This window comes from Panthera onca, chromosome B2 (genome assembly GCF_046562875.1).
Source record: "Panthera onca isolate mPanOnc1 chromosome B2, mPanOnc1 haplotype 2, whole genome shotgun sequence".
NCBI lineage: Eukaryota > Metazoa > Chordata > Mammalia > Carnivora > Felidae > Panthera > Panthera onca.
The window spans coordinates 118,891,519-118,908,239 of NC_138343.1; the positions used below are offsets into that span (position 1 = coordinate 118,891,519).

Consider the following 16,721-nt stretch of genomic DNA (forward strand, 5'->3'; position numbering starts at 1 on the left):
CTTTTTAGGACAACCTTTTATCACAGTTTATCTTATAAATTTTACACATATATCAAATTTATAGATTTGTTTTATAAATTTCTGGTTCTCTTAATTCCAATATTTGACGAAAGTCATAGAATTTAAGAGCGAACAAGACTACTTAGAACAACCTCTCAGTTACACAGATCTACAGTCTTTGAACTGTTATCAATCTGAATGAGTCTCTGGAAGCGCTGTGGTGTGGCCACATTAACTTTCAGCTGAGCGAGGGCTACTGTAGGATGAGAACCGTGCTCTCAGCTGGTTCATAGGCCACACTGAGATGCCAGCACTCCTAGCTCTTTCTCCAACAATGGAGCGCTTCTTGTTTTTAGGGTACTTTTCTCTGGGTATTTTGCCACAAATTTAACTTCCAAATTAAAATGTTAGTACTTCGGGGCACCTGGGGGCTTAGTTGGTTGAGCATCTGACTCTCGATTTTGGCTCGGGTTATGATCTCATGGTTCGTGAGACTGAACCCCAAATCGGGCTCTGCACTGACAGTGTGGAGCCTACTTGGGATTCTCTCTCTCTCCCTTGCTCTCTGCCCTTCCACTGCTCTCTCTCTCTCTCTCTCTATTTTAAAGTTTAAAATAAACTTTAAAAAATAAATAAAATGTCAATATTTCTTTCCACAAGTCCCTCTTTATAGACAGTTACAGTGAAAGGGGATAAAATAGGTCATTACCATTATTTTCACTTAACTCCAAAAAGGACTGTACCTGCTCAAACAGGAGGCTATGGTCTTCTTCTCAATGATCCTTATGCTACAAGATGTGTCCCATAAGATTAGCAGGCCACTCTTTTCAGTGAAATTATTTCCAGTTCCTATCTCCCTAACATCATCTGTGAGATTTAACACTGTGCGCCTTTTTATAGCATGTGCATAATCTTTCACCTAATCATCTTAACTCGTCTTATTTAAATAACTTCCTAAATCACAAATGACATTTTATATGTGGCATTTCCTGTTAAGGAGCATTTCCAAACCCCACGTGTGAAAAGAGCAGAGTTCTGTGTGCTCAAAATGCTGTCGAAGTAGGTCTAAATCAATTCCCAGGATCTTTGAACTGGTATCTCTGGCAGGTTCTGATGAGATTATTCACATAGCCCTCGGCCTATGCACCAATTCTGTAAGGATTCAAAAGCAGCCTTGGCTCTGAGAAAGTGACTCAAAGGCCCTGTGGCCGGATATAAGCTACCCGACATCTCTCACCCAAATTATTTGTCACTGCAACATATACCAGCTAGAAGACTTGGACTAGTAGAATTGCATGGAGAAAGATCCACTACTTTTGCTCAGAAGATCTGTGCCCAGTCTTCGCTCTGTGTCACAGAATTTGTGAATAGGGTTAAGCAAGTTACTTATGCAAGCTATGCCTCAGTGGGTTCATCTGGAAAGTGGTGGTAATTCAACTTGCCTTGTGGGAGGCTGTGAAAATCTAACAAGAGAAGCTATTTAAAGTAGTAAGAAACAGATAAACATATTACCTGCATATCTCCCTGCATTTAAGTAAAAGTCATTCCTATCTTAATATTCCCATACTTCTTCTGAAACCTACTTTGCCATCAACACCTAGAATCCAACATAAATATCTTAGTATGAAGTTAGTGCTTTTGATAAAAATGCTGCTCATAAATGATTTACCAACTTTTATGGCCAATCATTATCAATAAATGTGCTAATGCTTTTCAATTTTGTCATCCAATGTTTTAGACTACTTTAAAAAGATGTCCTAGACTGAGATTAGAGTTGGGCAATAGAAGAGTAACAAAGAAAAATATCTCTTTCTGTCTGTCTGTTGAAATGGTATTATTTAAGACCAACTTAAGGAAGGCTAATGGGTGACCTAAGAATGTGAAAGAATATTTCCCAGAGGATAGTCACCAGCTGGCTTTTATCCTTACTCAGACAAGAACAGGAGGAAATTAGGTTAAATTTCATTTGGGTTAGAATAATGAGAGCAAGCTATGAAATCTAATTCCCAGGGAATCTTTCCTTCAAAATAAAATAAAAACTGACTTCCTACTGTGGTTTCAGTGCAGCCCTGATAAGTATGAGAAAATACTGGATGAAGTTTGAGTCGTCTGTCTCTATAATCCCCATCAAGAGAAAAAAACGAAAAATTACAAGCCCTTTACGCAACAGGTGTTTTCACTGGTACTCATTACATCTTCACTGGAAATCATTTTTCCTGCTTTACGAGTAAAGCTATAAACTCTGAGAGTTGAGTTTGCCCAAGGTCATCAAGCTAATGAAAAGCAGAGTTGGAATACAATCCCTACCTATCTCCAGAGCCCATACTACGTGCTATATCAACCGGTCAGCCTTGCTCGCCTTGGCACTCTTAGGTCCTATCCTTATTTAAAATTTACATTCTGTCCAAGATTCCGATTTAGATTTGGATTTAGATTTAGATTTAGATTTGGATTTGGATTTGGATTTAGATTTGGATTTGGATTTGGAGTTTGGATTTATTTCTCTTTCTTTCTTCCTTTCCTTTCTTTACTTTTTCTTCCCTTCCCTTTTTTTCTTTCTTCCTTGTCCTCTTTCTTTCTCTTTCTTTCTTTCCTTCTTTCTTCCCTTTCTTTATTTCTTTGTTTCTTTCTTTCTTTCTTCCTTTTTTTTCTTTCTTTCCTTACTTATCTATTTACTTATTTATTTACTTATTTATTTGTTTACTTAGATTTACTTCATTTAGATTATTTTCCAAGATTTAGAGGTATCTGAAATCCAATGTAAATTGGAAATATAGCCGGTATTTATGAGCTACCTAATATATGCCAAACATATAAGAACTCTATGGATATTATTTCATTTGATAATGGCAGTTACCATTTGAGACAAGTACTATTATTATCCCCTTTACAGATGGAAATCTGGGCTTCCAAATACATGCTAGAAGAGCCCAGGTCCAAGGGATTAAAGAAAGGGGCTTTTAAACCTCAAGGGAAATCGTGGCGTCCTAAGCATTTTTACCCAGGTACGCCTAGGGATAGTAAGAAGCAAGCGTATCAGGAATTCAGACCACAGGGCATCCAAACCCCAGCACATATTTCACTTTTAGTTTTAGCAAGTCATAGATATTTAGAAGTAAAAAGAGCCATTTGGAAACATCGGGTCCAATCCCTTTATCTTACAGACAAGGAATCTGAGGACCAGGGTGAGGTTAAGTACTTTCTCTAGGGTCAGAAAGCTAATTAGTGACAGAGTTAGCAATAAATCACTTCGATGAAAAAGCATGCTTTCAAAGTGAATTCAATTACCTTGTACTCTCAAGTGGCTATTAAGAACACCCAAGTAGTTAGACAATCTCCAATGTTTCTGTGAAGTAGATGTAACTCAAGAAGATCAAGAAAGAACTTTGCAACACTGAACATTCTAAGTCAGCAAGCTTTAAAAATGTGCTAATTTGAATCAACTTATCATTGACAGGAGCAGTGCTCTATTCACTTTTTTTTTTTTTTTTTCTGTACAAAGTTATAATTTCAGCCACAGTAAATGGCCAAGTATTCTTCATCTCTTGGACAAAAGATACATGTAAACTTTCAGATCCACTGATACATGTATATATATTACATATAATATATATAATTATGTTAATAATTACAAACTCTAGATGACAAATTCCCAAAGAAAAGGATGATTCTTATGATCTTACAGCATAATTTTTCTACAAGATAAGGAATTATCCATTTTGTCAATGGGTGACAGAATCCACAGGTGCCAGTAGTAATGCATTGGTATTAAGAATTTAATAACCAAATATAGTGCTGCCATGTATTTAAAACGAATGGAAAGTACTTTCACAAAAAGCATACTTTGAAAGTTAATTTCTTTCGACATACTAAATAGATCTAGCTAAATATCCAAGATTTGCCTTTGTGAAATATGGTTGAATTGGTAAATAAATAAACAAATAAAAGGGAACATTGGTAAGCCAAAAACGTTCCAAAGAATTGTAATGTAAATGAGTGAAAATACAACTATTTGGTTAATAGTCAATAGCAAACACCTGTTAGTCTGCCACCTAATAGAGGGAAACTGAAGGTGAAGGCATGAAAAAAAAATGAGAACTAAAGCATAGAGTCTGTGGAAATGCATCCTGATGAGAAACCAATTCTATCAGGGAAGAAAAAAATCACATCAATGAAAATATATTTTGAAATATTATTTCAGGGAGAAAATGGAAGACGATATACTGACAAAGAGGAGATCATTCTAATAGTCAAATCATGTAGCTTGACAGTGAAAATTCTTACAATTTACTAAATTTAACCTGGAAATCTTACACATTTTCAGAAATAGAAGTCCTCTATCACACTTGACATTTCAGAATATGTTAATGCTAAAGTTTCCCATGTGATGGTGTTCTTATATTACGAAGAAGAAAGAAGAGGAGGAGACGAGGAGGAAGAAGGAGGAGGAGGAGAGAGGAAGAGGAAGAAAGAAAAAGAGGAGAACAAGAAATAAGCACAATAGGGAAACTGACCAGCAATGTTGATTTAACACAGTGCATAAACCCAAATGTTCATACTACGTGTCTAGGATAGGAAAATCAAAGTTTTAAAGGACTATTTCATGGCTATACAGTACTCTGGCTTCAAGAACATTTCATGGTCATTCAATATCAATTATCCTTAGATTTTCTTGTCCTAGGAAACATTCCCCCAAATTAAATCATTCAGATTTATGAGTGCCACCAAGGGAAAAAAACAGCAGCATCTAATATCAAGTCAAGAAAGATGTTCTGTTCAGTAGCAAGTGACAGCACAGTATCTCATTCTATTGATGAATAGAATAGAATAGAATAGAATAGAATAGAATAGAATAGAATAGAATAATGATAGTGTTTTGTTTATCTCCACTTCACATTTCTACACAGGAGAAAGTTTTCACGGTGGCCTCCCTACATGAAGAGTGAGAATCTAGGTTTTATTTGGAATTCTGACTCTCTAGAAGGGATTGGCAGGCTTGGGATCCCTCAGCAACCCAGAAACCTAACAAGATGATCAATAGATGAGCAGTTGTGTTTATTGCTAGTGATCTACATAATTTTATTTAGTTACTTTATTTAAAACTATGTGCCAGGCATTGTTCTAATTACATATGTTAAACTCCTTTGATTCACTTAATAGTTGTAACAACCCTATTAGTTGAGAACTATTATGCCCATTTTCCAGGCGAGAAAACTGAGGCACAAGGAAGTAAATAATTTGTCTGAGGTCACACAACAAGTAAAGGTAATCCTCTCTTAAAACTCAGCAATGGTCAACCTTTCAGCATGATGCTCTTTGCTTTTCTGGGTCTCTTTACTAAACAGCAGTTTTCAATGAAAAGTCATTCAGACAACAACATTGAAAATAAATGGCCTGATAATAATAGTTGGGTTTGTTAACAGTTTTCTATGTGTCAGATATTGTGCTAAGTGGTAATACAATTTTATTAACTACTATTTAACCTTTAGTCTAAACAATTCCATAAGGAAGTTACCATGCAAATTTAAATGATAAAATTGACATGTGAGTGACAAATAACTCATCCATGGTTAAATGCCTGATGATGGAAAGCAAGGATCCAAATCTGGCCCATCAGAGTGCAGAACCCACCTATGCTACCATGAGGCTCACTGTCTCCCTATTAGAAAGGTGGGCCTTTAAGGCAAGATGGAGATGGGATGATGAGTCAGCTTGGATGTTTTTCTTGTCTAACCCTAACCCTAACATAATAGGCAGTCAGCAATTATTTATTAAATCAAATAAGATAGATCATGCTTAAACCGATGAGTTAGGAGTTTAGTTTATCTATGAGGAGAATTCTCTGACAATAAAAGCTACACACGCATACATACACACACACACACACGGGTGTGTTACACCAGTTGATAACCTCAGCTTCTGGCAGAGTATATCCAGTTGTCACCATCAGGTGATAATGATGTTACTATTGACTACAGAGAGCGGAAAGAATCACTTTCTCTAAAAAATTTTAAATTTAGGGTAAAGCTATGTATTTGGCAAAGCTTAAATAGGGTCATGTTTAAATATGGAGATATGGGCTGCACAGTGGGTCTCGAGAGTGAGAGACACAGAGGTGATCTCATATGAGGAGTGTGGTTTCGATATAAATTACCAAGAGCTTTCTTTTTCATAATCTCCATTTCTGTCTTCTAGTGTGGCATGCTGTCATCTGACAATACCAATATTTTGAAATCACAATTTTAAGCATTTTTCACAAAAACCAAAATACAAATCAATAAATGTGAATCCCAACTGAACTGAAACCCCAATAATTTTTATCATAATCCCATTATTCCTGTGGATGAAATTATTTGCCTTTATTAGTTTATAATTTTAGAAATTATTTACCTTGTTATTTCATATTTTTGGTAGTAAATAATTTTTATCATTATATGATTAAAATTTAAATTAAGTGAATTAATATGTTTAAGTTTACTCATTCACATTAAATATATTCACACACAGCCACTGATATATTTCATTTATCTGCTTAGTTTTATAGTTATTACAACTACAAAATGTATGTTGGGCAGCACTATTAACATTTAATTGCAATTACACACTTCTTTGTTTGAAATGAGAGTGCAGACAACAAAATTGATTTCTCGCCATATTACTATTATCAATGTTCTTAAAACTTGCTGTGAACGACACATAATATAATACAATATAAAAGCAATGTTCTTTTTTCTGAGAAAGTACTTTTTGGTTTTTGTCTCAGAGAAGGACTGAGGCTTTTTGATACAGTGATTCGCTGGACATAAAATACAGAATAAAGACAGGCACCTAGCTGATGGCTCTTCAAAACAGGCGTCTTTGATTCTATGGAAAGAAGATATATTTGCCTTAAATTACCAGAAATCATCTCTGCTAAGGAAAAGAGAATGGGAATTACGGTAATTTCTTAAGGTAAGTTTTAGATCTATGAATTCTACCCTAGAAATGAATTGACATTTTATTATAAACTGGCATGAGTTGCAAACGAAAACTGTTTTTTAAAAACTGTCTCAAAACGTATACAACCTGAATTTTTTTACAACATAGATATTTTGAATTTATTTTCCAAGTAGAGCTTCCTCTTCTCTCTTTTAAGATTTCATTTTGAAGTAATCTCTACATCCAACATGGGGCTCGAACTCACAACCCCAAGATCAAGAGTCACCACATGCTCCTCCGACTGGGCCAGCCAGTCTATTTAGGCTCATTCTTTTTTGCAAAATGTTCCATAGTACTTGACGACCTTTAGGATATTTTAGGATTTAACAACAAGCTCAGGAATCTATTCTGTAAGTGGTATTCTTAAGTAATAATAGAATTTTAAATGCCAGCCACCAACCCTCTGCCCCTGAAGCAACCAAATTTTGTATAACCACCCCCTCCTCTCTGACTTGCAGCCTGTACCCCAAACCCCCTCTTGCTAGGAGTAAAGAATTTCCATCGTCCTACAGAACTCCAAACATTCAAATACATGCCCACATATCTGAGTATTACTCTAAAAGCATGTGCCGGGAAAGCTAGCTAAGAATTCTCAGATGGGATACCAGGTAAATGTCCTACGTACAGAGTTAGAACATATACTGACCTCCCTTAAGAGCAAATACTTTTATTTCATTTGACTTAATTATTAGCATTAATAATAAGAAAAAAATGCATTAATGTCAGTAGTTAAGGGCTTTATATCCTATCCGTTAACATTTGCTGAAAAATGAATCCAGGACCCATTTTGTGAAACATGTGCTTTTATTTCTGAACCTGTAGTTTTACATTTGTCCCTTAAGCCGAGTTCCCATTAAATTTGCTGCGAATGACACACAGTATTATATGGCACATAGTCTATATAAATATAACATTCTCTTTTCTGAGAAAGACTTTTCATTAGCATAAGGGAAGGCCTTAGGCACTGGTATTAAGGCACATGCAAGAAACAGCAAATAACATTGCACAGAGGTAAATGGCTTATCCAAAGTCTCATCGTTGGTAAATCTTCTGATTGCAAAAATATTCTACAAGTATTTAGGACTACTTAGTTATTCAAAAAACATTCCCTTCCCCTGCTCTTCTTGCCTCTGTAAGTAGTGACGAATCATATCCGTAAGCAAAAGGCAGCTCTGTGCCACTAGACAGATATATTAGAAACTAACAAATCTAAGTCGCTTTACAGAATGTACTCAGTGTTTCCAACTCTGCCAAGAGGTTTTGAGGTTAAGAGGGAAAGTGTTATGGTGACCACCCTCTGCAGACGAAGAAACCAGGGCATTACCCCAGAGTAACTTACCTGAGAGCACGCAGTGAGCTAAAGAGACGACCTGCGAGTCAAACCCATGCATTTCCCTCTCGATTCTAGAATCCACACGTTTTCTCCTTTCTCACATCCACACTGCTTTGTTACAGAGTCTGAGGACTGACAAAAAGCTGATGATGTCTGGCCTTCTGAACGTTTAGAGTATTTGTATGCATGATTTAATTCTATCTTATTCTTTCCTGTGTCAAGGACACTTCTCCTACCTTCTTACTATAGTTTCCTGGAGACTATGGATTATACATTCAGCCTCTGTGTAACTACCAAGCAGTACCTAGCACAGAACCAAGGACATGGAATTCTTTGAAAATACCTGTTTCTCCACTAGCTAGATACAAAAGTTTTGGGAAGCTATTCCCGGTGGAGGTGGGAGGGAGTTAGGTGCCACAGGCGAATTCTGTAATTTTTAATTTTGTAGGAATCCACCAATTTTCCTATTTTCTTATTTTCAAAAAATCACTGTAAAAATAGTTTTTTTTTTTACAATATCCAATGTTTACAATGAAACAAGCCATTCTCAAACAATCTTGGTGGGGAATGTAATGTTCCTGTATATAGTTTATCAATATGCAAATACATTATTTAAATTGCAAGTCCAGCAATTCCAAGTGTACACAATGTTGCCTAGGAAATAGGCAGCACTATTCAAATGCATCCTTTAACTTTTACCTGAAAATGTAAAATTAGGAGCCAAAAGCCAAAATCCTAGCTACAATCCAAGATTTCCCTCTAAATTCAGTAACTCGTAAGACAGGGTGTGAGTCAGAGAAGCCAGTTACTTTGCTCTTGAAATAACTTTCATACAATTGAAAATCATTTCCATTTTTTAAATAATTTTCATTTTAACAACAATTTCCCCTCCATTTGTGCAAATTAAATTTGGCCTGTGAGTGAGTCACATACCTTTATTACATGATGCTTTTCCTGGAACACAGGAATTTTAAACATTTGGCACCAGTAGGTCGTACCTTTGTTTGGGATGGGGACCTGTCTTAATAAAAAGGGGAGGGGGACACAAAGTCACATTCTCTTGACACACTATTAAACACAAAAGTGTAAATAAAAACTCTTACACGCTTTCCATAAACCCACCCCTCCAGTCATAAAACCTGAAAAAACTTACGTCCTGATTAACAAGGTCAAAGTATGGTATGGCTGTAGACAACACGCTGGTTTTCTCAGGATTCAACAGCCGCAGACTCTTGGTGCCACGATTGGAGTCGTGGTACTTGGGGCCGGCTTCTCCCACATCTTCATGGTGGTAAGCCCAGATCACTCTCACTGTGCTCTCCTAGTGAGCAGACATGGGCACCATTATGTCTCATGAGAGCACTTCCCTTACCACTGAGCTGAGTTTAAGGAATTCTATTTAAAGCAGGATGCAGACGTGAAAAAAAAGAGAATAATGACATTGGGAGCTCTCAACATGGTCTCTAGCATTAATTGTGTCAATTTGATGCAATCATTAAGTGTCCAGATAGATGAGTTTCTTTTTGGAAGAAACGGTATCTCTTAGCACGCAAGATTATGGCTTCCAAGGCAGAATGAAAGGCAACTGACTCAGAGGTTATGCTTCTGTGCACATGGCGACGGTAAATCGTCGTCACGCCAGGTCTGCGCACCAGCAACTAGTAGTCGCCAAGCAAATATTCTTGTTAAGAAGCAAGGATTCTGGAAAACTAAAGTCACCTTCCAGGTTAGCACCTTTATATTCACTATAGATTTTCCCCAGAACTGGCCCCGTCACATGTACGAATTGACAGAAAGTGCAAACACAGGAGGAATTTCTGATTCTGGGTTTATTATCCTAGAATCTAGCGTTAGTCATTTTATGAATCCTGGGAATTTCCAACGGACTAGGGTATCCCAACAAGGGAAAGTACTGTCAGGTGAAATTGGTTTCCATTTAGCAAACAGGAGAGATTGCCCGAGGGGTGGTGGGCCAGGGAGGGCTTGGTGAGGTATGAAGAAATTGTTCAGTCCTCCCACAGAAAAAGGTGTCTTTGCCAGATCTCTGTAATAAGAACTTTGAAAATAAATAATAAAGCAAAAGCTATTTATTTTAAAAGCTATATTCTTTCTTAATAAGTCAAATGACTATAATTATTTTTCCAAATAAAGTATAATTGCACAGTATATTACATAAAAAGTGATCCACGTTTTTGCATGTGGTTTTCTTCTTCTTTTACTCTTTATGCTGAATGTTAATCAAAACTGGCTTCAGATTTTTACATTCCCATTTTTAAAGCTTTGATTTATCAAATAAAAAAGATAATTTGATTGATCTATACAAAATGAAACTGATCCAAGGAATTCATGGAAATTTCCAAAGTACCACATGAATTATATGCTGTCTAAATATTTAATTTACATATGCATAAAGATATTAATTTTTGAATGAAATCTGACAATAACAAATCTTGTGTCGGGAGGCAATTTTAATCAGTCTACTATTCATCTTGATTTTAGAAATTTACAAAAATAAATCACTCACAAATCAGATGAATTACACCCTAAAATTCAGTATCATAATTCCCTCTTGTGTAATACATTTTTTCCAACCTTTATCTGTTGTATAGTCTTAAACTTTATGGAGAAAAAACTGGAAATCTTACAGATAAAATCATACCCACTTTAAATGGCCCTTCAAAATGTTAGATTCACACAAAAATTGCCTTTATTGAAATGCATAGTCTTAGATTTTCTGTGGCTTCTAAAAAGAATTCAAAGATATTCCAAAACAGACTGTGTGACTTTGTTTTCAAAGGTTATTTTTAAATATTTGTTCCTTTTATTCTATAAAGTCTTTCACCACTGTAAACAAACGTACAATTTATTCCTGTGGCATTCACTCATAGACTACTCACCGTTATACTCTTGTCATTTATGTCACATGTATGCAGTTCTCTGGTAAATTCAATTATTGTGTGTGTACTATTTTCCATGGCATATTCCAGGTGGTAATCTTGCTGAGCATCTTTTTTTAATTCTCTATTTGCATTTGTAAAATAATCCTGTGGAAAATATAAAAAATAAAAAATTAGGCTATCCCAAATTCAGAGTGGAAAAAATTTAGGTTAAGAATATTTAGGGGCACCTGGGTGGCTCAGTCAACTAAGCGTCCAACTCAATTTCGGCTCAGGTTATAATCTCAGAGTTCGTGGGTTCAAGCCCTGTGTTGGGCTCTGCACTAACAGTGTGTAGCCTGCTTAGGATTCTCCCTCTCCCTCTCTCTCTGCCTGTCCCCTGCTTGCATTCTCTCTCTCAAAATAAATAAATTTTAAAAACTTAAAAAAAATATTTGCAGAACCTGAAACAATTGATTCTGGATTTGCTCACTACAAAATACGGTATCTATAGCCATTTTTAAAGTCCTGGGAATTTTCAAGGAACTGGAGTATCCCAACTAGGAAATCAATTCCCTAAAAGAGTGGTCCATATTTGAATTTCTGGCCCTTCAGGAAAATGTGGGAAGGATTTTATAGTGTCATAGAGCATCAAAAGAAATGGAATAAATAGACATTCAAGATCACTTAGTGATTTTCATTCATACAAATGAAAAGAGGAATTTCAACACTGTGAAATGGCTTGCCCCAAATGGAATTGACTAGTTTGTGATAAAGACAGGACCAACCCCAAGATAAGCACTTTTCTTACTATTACAGCAAGCGGAACTTCCTTTCACCACTCCTGAAAGCTAAGAGACCCCATCTGAGGTTATAGGCCATTTTAGTATGTGCTTTAATAGCAAATGCATATTAAAATGAAATGCAATGGAAAATTATGGAAAGAAATGAAACTAGTTGAATTATAAGACATCGAAAAGCTGGAGAAATTTTGTTTTTATGGATCACCTATGATTTTTGTACTAAACTTGATCAATGGTATACAGATCACTTCTGGGAGGCAGACAAATGCAATGGGGAGATCATGGGTTTTGAAATAAAATGGCTAGGATCTGATCCCTAGCTCTACCCCTAAATAGCCTTGGAGAATTGTTGAAGTCAAACTCTGAGCTTTTGTTCTAACGTTAGTAAAATGGGGATAATACATACCTATTTTATGGATTTTGAAAGATAAAGAAATGAAACCATATATGGGGGGGAACTGCCTATTTAATATTGCCCATTTACTACTAATTTCATTCCCCCTCTTTGCAATATCATTTGGTTTTTATCCAAAATATTTTCCTATATCATTTACCATTTGCTTTCTACAGTAAGAGTTATAAAATTCATGGTGCTAATTTTCATTTCTTAGAGAAGACACAAAGTTTGCCTTAATTATAATGGTCTTTGCATACATGATGATATTTTATCTCTAAAAACTCATAAATGGTTGGGGTGTCTGGGTTAAGCATCTGACTCTTGACTTTGGCTCAGGTCATGATTTCACAGTTCATGAGATGGAGCCCCATGATGGACTCAGCCCTGTCAGCATGGATTCTCTTTTGGGATTCTGTTTGTCTCTCTCTCTGCCCCTCCTCACCCCTCTCTCTCAAAACAAATAAACTTTAAAAAAATATAAAAATTTGTATTTAAAAAATAAAAAGTCACAAATGGTTGATTCAGACAATGCATGCTAAAAATGAACTACTGGGAGCTCATCAAAATAAAAACCTCCTGCACAACGAAGGAAACAATCAGCAAAACTAAAAAGCAACCGACAGAATGGGAGAAGATATTTGAAAATGACATATCAGATAAAGGGTTAGTATCCAAAATCTATAAAGAACTTATCAAACTTAACACCCAAAAAACAAATAATCCAGTGAAGAAATGGGCAAAAGACATGAACAGACACTTCTCCAAAGAAGACATCCAGATGGCCAACCGACACATGAAAAAATGCTCAACATCACTCATCATCAGGGAAATACAAATCAAAACCACAATGAGATACCACCTGACACCGGTCAGAATGGCTAACATGAACAACTCAGGCAACAACAGATGTTGGCGAGGATGCAGAGAAAGAGGATCTCTTTTGCATTGTTGGTAGGAGTGCAAGCTGGTACAGCCACTCTGGAAAATAGTATGGAGGTTCCTCAAAAAACTAAAAGTAGAACTACCCTATGACCCAGCAATTGCACAACTAGGCATTTATCCACGGGATACAGGTGTGCTGTTTCGAAGGGACACATGCACCCCCATGTTTATAGCAGCACTATCAACAATAGCCAAAGTATGGAAAGAGCCCAAATGTCCACCGACGGATGAATGAATAAAGAAAATGTGGTATGTAAATACAATGGAGTATTAGTCGGCAATCAAAAAGAATGAAATCTTGCCATTTGCAACTACGTGGATGGAACTGGAGGGTATTATGCTAAGTGAAATTAGTCAGTCAGAGAAAGACAAAAATCATACGACTTCACTCATATGAGGACTTGAAGAGACAAACAGGTGAACATAAGGGAAGGGAAACAAAAATAATATAAAAACAGGGAGGGGGACAAAACAAAAGAGACTCATAAATATGGAGAACAAACTGAGGGTTACTGGAGGGGGTGTGGGATGGGGGATGGGCTAAATGGGTAAGGGGCACTAAAGAATCTACTCCTGAAATCATTGTTGCACTTTATGCTAATTTGTATGTAAATTAAAAAAAATAAAAAAATAAAACAAGTTTAAAAAAAGAAATTAAATACATATAAAAAAAAGAAAATGCATGCTAAAACATAATTATACCTATTTTTACTAACATTAAAATTACATTTGAAGAAATGATTGCTGTGCTCAGCAAAAATAAATAAATAAATAAATAAATAAATAAATAAATAAATAAATAAAAATAAAGTATACAGGAAAAAAACCTTAAATTGTAAGTGTCACACTCAAATGGATGGCATTTGGTATTTTTATTCCTAGTACCTTTTCAAGGTAGCTATCAAGCATATGTAAATTTCACATGCAGATCATGCTCAAAACCCACATTATTAGTGATGGATGGGGCCTAACTAAGCTGTTTTCACCCTGGTAACAACTACAACTCACTGAGTACATACCACGCACGAGGACCAGTTTAAGCATGTATTAATACATGCACATGTGTTAACTCATTTAACCTTTACGTCAAGTCTATGAGATAAAATTATTTTCCTACTTCACCGATGAAGACACTAAAGCATAAAGTTAAGCATCGTGTCAAGTTCACAGGGCTGGTAAATAGTAAAGCCAGTATCAAAGCCAGAGAGTCTGACTCCAGTCTGTATCCTTCTTCATCGTTATACACCGTAGCGGCCATTGCTGGAAAAGTATGAGTTAGTTTATATTTTCTGTCTACAGAAATGTTTCTGTAAACATTTTTTTCCATGTAAAATGTTACTTTTTCTACTGGTAAAGTTGGAGGCTGTCAAAAAATTTATTCTGAGAGCCGGCTGTAACTGTGAAAACAATTCAAATGAAATACTCCTATCGTATTGTGATTTTCCCACTTGTGATCACATAGATTTTCAATATGTAGATGAGATAGCAATGCCTATGGACAATGAGAGATTCAGATAAATTGCACCTTTATACTAAGTTCACATTTCACTACATGATTCAAGCAATCACAGTTTTTGCAAACAAAAAGAACACAACACAAAATGCAATCAGCCGGAAGAGTAGAATAATTATCCTAGTCTTGCAAACATGCTTCCAAAACCATTAGTCCCACAGAATAGTCAGCTGGCTCCCCAACATTCCATTCCTTCTATTTCTACTCACCAATAACAATTCCTTTCAGCTATCCCACCTTCTTCTGGCTTTTCAGATAACTTAGCTACAAGAATATGGAAGAAACTGCACTCGGGTCTCACTGAATATCCCTTGAGAGCATCTATCCTGTGTAAACTACTGAGTGTCCAATATTTCAAAAAGATGGCTTCCAGACAAGCTCTGGACTCTTGGCAAAATGTGATTGTCTAAAAGAGGCTGGTATCTTCAACCTTATGGAGGGAAAACATGAATGGATTTTATTATAACTGAAATGTGAAACAGTCTAACCACCACCATAATTCCATTATAATTTGTTCACATTTTCTAGTACTTAAGGCCTATTTTAATATATGTCTTCAAATTTGATCACAGTATACCTTACCTATCACAACAGTATTATTGGTTACATGTTTACGTAAGCTGGGCCCCTACTGATGCTTAGAAATCCACATGTTAATCTCTTACTGTTTTCTCAGGAGGCCTCCCAAGACAAATATTCTAACCTTCTCGATTTAAGATGCCAACATTTCCCCACCCTCAGCTTATGATCACGCATCTCACTTCAAGAGAATTTCAGTTTCGACACACGGCAGCCCACATCTTGCCTTTTTTCCATCCCAAATAACATCCACTCTTTTGGAATTATAAAAATACTCAATGTAAAAGAAAGCAGGAGGGGCGCCTGGGGTGGCTTAGTCGTTTGGGCGTCCAACTTTGGCTCAGGTCATGATCTCCCAGTCTGTGAGTTCGAGCCCCACTGACAGCTCAGACCCTGGAGCCTGCTTTGGATTCTGTGTCTCCCTCTCTCTCTGCCCCTCCCCCACTCATGCTCCCCTCTCTCTCTCTCTCTCTCTCTCTCTCTCTCTCTCTCTGAAAAATAAACATTAAAAAAATTTTTTTAAAGAAAGCAGGAGAAGAGAAATATAAAGCAAAGAGCAGACGGGACAAGTACAAAACAAATACATATAAATGAAATAAAAGGGAAATATTACAATAGATCCTACAGACATTGAAAGGTTAATAACTTCACGGAGATGCATGGGTGGATCAGTCTGTTAAGCTTCTGACTTTGGCTCAGGTCGTGATCTCACAGTTCGTGACTTCGAGCCCCACATCAGGCTCTGCACTGGTGATGCAGAGCCTGCTTGGGATTTTCTCTCTCCCTCTCTCTCTCTGCCCCTTCCCCACTTGCACTCTCTGTCTCCCTCTCAAAATAAATAAACTTTTTTAAAAAGGCTAATAATATTATGCACACCTAGACATAAACAACTTGGATAATTTAGATGAGAGAAGGGCAAAGTTTTTGAAAGACACAAGCCAGTCAAATTTATTAAGGAAAACAAATATTCTGAATAGCCCTATAATCTACTCATGGGTAAAAATCTTCTTACAAAAAAAAAAAAAAAGGTAAGCCAAGGTGCTTCCACTTGGAATTTTGCCAAATATTTATGGAAGAGATAATACAAATCCTTCACAAACTCTTCCAGAAGATAAAGAACAGAAAACACTGCCCAACTCATTTTTTGATGACAGCCTTACCCTGATACCAAAATCAAAGGCATTACAAAAAAAAAAAATGAACAAAGCAGTATTTTTCATGGGCTGAAATGCAAATTTTCTTTATATTGTAGCAAATATAGTGATATATTTTTCAAAGGATAATATATCTGGGCACCTGG

The 16,721-nt window shown here is 36.2% G+C and overlaps 1 protein-coding gene across 1 annotated transcript in view; it reads right to left on the bottom strand.

Moving 5' to 3' along the window:
* MOXD1 (monooxygenase DBH like 1) overlaps nucleotides 1–16,721 on the bottom strand; it is a 91,852-nt gene that overhangs the window by 57,491 nt on the left and 17,640 nt on the right. The window contains exons 2-4 of the mRNA XM_078447323.2: nucleotides 11,209–11,355; nucleotides 9,465–9,632; nucleotides 9,245–9,328 (exon numbers count right to left, since the gene is read on the bottom strand). Coding sequence (XP_078303449.1) covers nucleotides 9,245–9,328; nucleotides 9,465–9,632; nucleotides 11,209–11,355 — 399 coding nt within the window. The remainder of the gene's footprint in view (nucleotides 1–9,244; nucleotides 9,329–9,464; nucleotides 9,633–11,208; nucleotides 11,356–16,721) is intronic.